Genomic DNA, 6,264 nt, shown 5'->3' with positions numbered 1-6,264 from the left:
CTTAGAGCAATGATCAGAGCTTATACTGTATGGTCCTCAGGATAACTACAAATACAGGTTACAATACCATGGTGTTCTTGGTCCAGTAAACCAAACATGCAAATTTTTCCCTGTCCCGATGCAAGTGTCCTTAAAGAGAGGAAGTGGTCATAACTCTAAATGACACTCTTTTATGCAATGCCAGAAATAACGACTTTTATCAAGTTGAATTAGTTCTATTTGTGTGATGAGTTTCAGCCCCATGCCAAATAGAGTCATCTATGTTCCCCACTATTACTTCAACCACTATGACCACAATAAGCCACTGTCATAACTGTTTTCACTACTGACCTTCTCCCAGAAATGGTAAAAATGTTGAAAAATATTTAGATTTTTTAAAGCAATTCTTTTATGAAAATGATAAAAACAAAATTAGCATTTAGGAAAGATTAAAACAAACTTTTGTTGTCAAATACATGAAATCTTGTTTCTATGTTTCTTTCTTTGTCTTTTATTTTCTGGCCGTGTAGAGAATATGGTAAATTGCAGTATAGTCAAATATAGATGTCATGTAATTTTCAATAATTATACAGTATGGAAAGAAATTGCAATCTTTGCTGAAATACACAGGCAATATAAGGTATAAATTCTCTGTGACTTTGCTGCTCAACCTTTCAGGACATTATTACCTGAATTGCATGTTTATTAGAATGTGCAGTGTTATCTTTGCCGTGTTGATCGATTTAGTGCTTATTTTTACTGTTGTCAGTCCAGATGATTCTCAATGTAATCTACCATATATATCTGCAGAAAGTTATTACCAAGAAGGCGATCTTATTATTGGAGGTGTTCTTACTATTGATACAATGGCTCGAAAGGAATTTCAAACACTTTTTGAAGAACGCCCATATGGCGTCAATTTAAAATGTTTGATGTAAGTAGGAAATGTACATTTGTTAGTGTGTGTGTGTGTGTGTGTGTGTGTGTGTGTGTGTGCGTGCGTGTGTGTGTGTGTGTTTGTGTGTGTGTATACGTTTGTGTGTTTGTTCTTACAATATTGCCACCACTAGCGAAACCAAAAACATCCAACCCCAACCGTAAAGATATTATAGAAGTTTAACATTTGAAACAAAAAAAGGCATTTTCTATATATTTTTATTTTATATTTTTTAATTTTTAATATTTGTTTGTTTTTTTATTCGCCGACATTGCACATAGTAACAAAACAAAAACATCTTGCATCTAACTATATATATTTTCTATTAACCCCTTGGATGGCAGGCATTAAACATATGTCGTATGTGAAATGTCATGAACTAAACCTTTAGGGCGTATTTACACGAGCGTGTGCATTTTGCGCGCGCAAAAGGCACTTAACAGCTGCGTGTGTCAGCCCAGTATGATGCGTGGCTGCGTGATTTTCGTGCAGCCACCATCATTATGACACTCTGTATGTTTGTAAACAGAAAAGCACGTGGTGCTTTTCTGTTTACATTCATAGTTTTACTGCTGTTGCGTGAATCACGCGCGTCCCACGGAAGTGCTTCCGTGTGGTGCGCATGATTTTCACGCAAACATTGACTTGAATGGGTGCGTGATGTGCAAAAAACGCAGAAATATAGGACATGTCGTGAGTTTTAAGCAGCGCACTCACGCTGCGCAAAAATCACGGACTATCTGCAAGGCCTCATAGACTAACATAGGTCACGGACATATGTCACGTTCGTGTAAATCCGCCCTAAGAGACAGAATATAAACTGACCCTAGAAATTTGATTCACGCTGGATTCACACACATTTAATTGCATTTTCGCCGGCATTTTGTACTGCATTTTCATTTGTTTTATTTTGGCCCCAAAATAAAGCAGCTACATGTTAGTTTAGATGGTATGATAAACTATAAGAAAGTCTATATAAGCAGTCTTTTAGTTTGTGACGTTTTTCTATCATTTTCGGGTCAGTGTCTTTAGCATGCTCGAGATTTTTAGTGTTTTTTACGTGGGCTTTCTGTAGGACTTCAAAAATAGCAGAAAAAAAGTCTGTACAAAATGACACTAAATTAAAAACGCATGTAAAAAAATCAATCTCATAGAGTTTCTTTCATGCGTTTTAAAATGCTAAAAAAAAAAAAAAGTGTGTGTGAAAGAGGTCCAGGGCCGATATAATGGCAGTATTTTGGTCAGTATTTGTAAGCCAAAACTAGGAGAGGGTCCAGAACTCGGAAAGGGTAAAAATCTTCCCATATACTATTTTTTTTTTGTTGGTTTCATTCCTGGTTTTGGCTTAGAAATACTGAAGCAAAATACTGACCAAAATATGTAACTGTGAAGGTAACCTTAGGTTTATTCTGAATGGGCAAGGAAGGATATTGAATGAAAAACTCATAGGATGAAATATTACTCCCAGGTCACTAAATAATCTGAGGTAGATAGAGCTCAGTGTAACAGCTGCGGAAAAAAGGAAAAACATTAATGCTGCACATTCTGATAGTATTGAGAGTAACCACACTGTACTGTAAGGCTGGATTTACACAACCATGTTACGTCCGTAATGGACGGAACGTATTTCGGCCGCTAATACCGGACCGAACACAATGCAGGGTGCCGGGCTCCTAGCATCATAGTTATGTACGATGCTAGGAGTCCCTGCCTCGCTGCAGGACAACTGTCCCGTACTGTAATCATGTTTTCAGTACGGGACAGTAGTTCCATGGAGAGGCAGGGACTCCTAGCATCGTACATAACTATGATGCTAGGAGCCCGGCTCCCTGCATTGTGTTCGGTCCGGTATTAGCGGCCGAAATACGTTCCGTCCATTACGGACGTAACATGGTTGTGTGAATCCAGCCTTACACTTATGCCAGCGTTCCATATTATTAGCATTATTATTATTATTATTATTATTATTAATATTTAGGTCATTGCAGTGAAATGTTGGCTGTATATTACAGGTAACACCTGCTAGTTACACCACGGGCACAAAATTGTAAAAAGTCGGAGAAAAGTCAGAGAAAAACAAAATGGATTTCAGCAATGTTCTACCTTTCGCTATTTTACAACATGTGTAATCTGTTAAATTATTTATATAGGTTAATCTGGTTACAGGGATAGAAGATAATATATTTAAAAGGAAACTCCGGCCAAAACTAAACTTTTCCATGTGCTCCATTCTGGTATTCAGTCTCTCAACTGATATTTTTCTCTCTGCTTCTATCTCTATATATCAGACTGGGATGGTTGCTTAGCAGCAGTGTAAATCAGGCTCGGTGACTACTTTCTCTTCTTGAGTCTTTGGAGATCTATGTGTCACCCATCACAGGCTTCAGCAGTTCCTGTACCACATTAGTTTTTCATAGGGGGGACATAAACTTCTATCATCATCTACCACTGATACTTAGACAGGTTCCTGTCACACAGGTATAATGTAAAAGAATATAGTGCAGCCTCCGTGTCTGTATACTTATAGTTTCTCAGTTTATTTAGGAGAATATAGAGGAAATGATAATCACAGTGTCCCCCAGCATGCAGAAATGGTATGGTCTTTAGCTGGTCATGTGATGCTGTGCTAAAGCATCATGGGATTGATAGCAAAGCAGAGAGGAAGAGAAAGCTGGGAATTCTAAGAATCAAGATGGAGGCTTTTTTAAAGCACAGACAAGGCAGCAGCTCAAAAAGTAAGTACAGTATACATAAAAGAAGTGTAGAGTGCGGTATACAGCCAGGTCAGGGGGCGCAGACATGGAAAGTTGTGTTTCCACTGAAGTTCCTCTTCAAATAGTTGTAACGGTGATATATAAACACATATATATATCTATATATATATATATATATATATATATATATACAGATTCTTAAAATCAGTGGTGATAAAAGATCACAGACTTCACCAATAATCTCCTCACATATCTTACACATTGTGTAATTTTTGCAGATTTTGTTGCTGAATTTTGAGCCAAAAGTGGATCTAGGAGGAGAGAAATTTATATGTTCTTCCTTTATGTTTCCCATTCCATTGAAACCAACTCTTTTTTTTTTTTTAATCAAGTAAATTTTTGTAGCAAAAATTCTAACAACATATTTCCCCAATACAAAAGAAAGAAAACATAACAAAATAATCCCACTCCCCTCCTTCAAAGTACATATTCCAGTGATCATACAATAGTACACTTTACAATAGTATAATATAAATACATGAAGTTCACATTTCAACTTATACAAAAATCATAAGTACTAATATCATTCATAATAAGTCAAATCAATATTCATCATATATATATATATATATATATATATATATATATATATATATATATATATATATATATATATATATATATATAATAAGGCTAACAGGCAGTCGGTCCAAACCCAACTGCAACATCAGGCATGGAGTCTAACCCCTGTCTCTTTGAAACCATTTCTGGCTTTGGCTCAAAAATCTGCATCAAAATCTGCAACAAATAAATGTGTGAATTCAGATTATACCTCAATTTTACTGGATTTTCCCTTGAAATGCCATGCTGCATTCTCAAATATTTTTTAGTGAAGATTTGAGGAGTTTAAAAAAAAAAGTAGAAAATTAGCTAATAAATTTAGGGCTTATTATCAGTAGTAAATTACTAAATTTTAATATCTTCTGTTTTCTGAACTAGGCCTAATATAAAGAACTACCAGCACATATTATCATTTGTATATGCTATCGATGAGATTAACCGGAGTCCGAATCTTCTTCCAAACCTTACGCTCGGCTTTAACATTGTGGATTCGTGTTTGGAGGAAATAAAGGCATTAATTGGAATATTTGAAATTATGTCGAAAAGAAATGTTCCCATACCCAACTATAACTGTAAACCATTATACAAGTTAGTGGCTATTGTGGAAGGTATAAAGTCTGAAGTGTCTTTTCTACTAGCCAGTATGCTCGGAGTATATAAAACTCCACAGGTAACTACAAACATAGTAATATCCATAAAGTGATATTGATTTTAGTAAATGTCCCTCAATTTATGTATAGTTTCTCCATCTTCTAATACAAATTGATATCCCTGAGCATCGATCTCAAGGAAAATAACTGCACCGGGGGTCAGCGACAACAGCAGTGACCCTACACTATGCTGAGATTAAATACAAGGTATACTTACAATTATGTCATTGTGTCATGGAGCTCTCTCATATATAAATAATGTTATAATATTAACACATTCCATACAATGTAACTTTAATATATATGGAAAAAGTTGATTAAGATTTTCCAGCTACACCTCTACTTTTTTTTTTTACAGAAATTTATCAGTATAGTCTTATCTAGAAATAGTAGTGTATGTATATACAGATAATGTTTTTTTTTGTGTCCTACTAGTCACCCATAAGGATGAGATTATATAAACAAACACTGTTCCCTAATCCAGCCCTTGCTGCATCACCAGGGGTACAAAAACAAAAACAACAAAAACTAAATCCGCACTGTATATTTGCTTCCGAATACTTTGCTCTAGTTTACTATGACTTTGTCTACTTTCAGATAAGTTATGCAACATTGGATCCTGCTCTAAGTGATAAAACGAAATTTCCATATTTTTATCGCACAGTACCCAATGACATTTCTCAGTACAAGGCAATAGTACAATTAGTTAAATATTTTGGATGGTCTTGGGTTGGCGTCTTGGTTTCAGATAATGATTCTGGTATTAAGATAAGTCAATTTCTTCAGAAAGAACTCCTAAAATTTGGTTGTTGCATTGCTTTCTTAGAATTTATTCCTCATTATGAGTTAATGGATAATTCCCAAATAAAGAGAATTGTTGAATATCTTAGGATATCTACTGTAAATGTTGTTATAGTTTATGGTGATTGGTCATACATTTTCTCAGTACATATGGTACTGGAAACGTTTCCTATTAAAGAGAAGGTATGGATCATGCCTTCCCAATGGGATGCTGCAACTGGGTATGACTATTCATTTTTAAAATGCCAACCTTTTGGAAGCCTTGCCTTTACTATTAAAAGCCATCTTATTTCCGGCTTTGAAAACTTTGTTTCACAGGTACATCCTAGTAAATATCCAAATGATATATTCCTTCCATTCATATGGATGAAGCTATTTAATTGTGAAATATCAGATGTAAATTGTTCTAAATATCAGATTAAGAATTCCAAGCTACAAGATAACTGCATAGAGTCTTCATTTCACCGTTACAGTATTTATAACGCAGTTTACGCTTTAGCGCACGCAATACAATCAATATACTCAATTACAAAGGAGAAGCATGGCGCGATGAAGGACATTA

General features: G+C 35.2%; 1 protein-coding gene across 1 annotated transcript in view; it reads left to right on the top strand.

Moving 5' to 3' along the window:
- The first annotated feature begins 689 nt into the window (after positions 1–689).
- LOC142665097 (vomeronasal type-2 receptor 26-like) overlaps positions 690–6,264 on the top strand; it is a 31,477-nt gene continuing 25,902 nt past the window's right edge. The window contains exons 1-3 of the mRNA XM_075844644.1: positions 690–913; positions 4,630–4,921; positions 5,499–6,020. Coding sequence (XP_075700759.1) covers positions 690–913; positions 4,630–4,921; positions 5,499–6,020 — 1,038 coding nt within the window. The remainder of the gene's footprint in view (positions 914–4,629; positions 4,922–5,498; positions 6,021–6,264) is intronic.

Source organism: Rhinoderma darwinii, chromosome 12 (genome assembly GCF_050947455.1).
Source record: "Rhinoderma darwinii isolate aRhiDar2 chromosome 12, aRhiDar2.hap1, whole genome shotgun sequence".
In the NCBI taxonomy this organism is placed as follows: Eukaryota; Metazoa; Chordata; class Amphibia; order Anura; family Rhinodermatidae; genus Rhinoderma; species Rhinoderma darwinii.
This window is presented reverse-complemented; position numbering and strand designations above follow the sequence as displayed.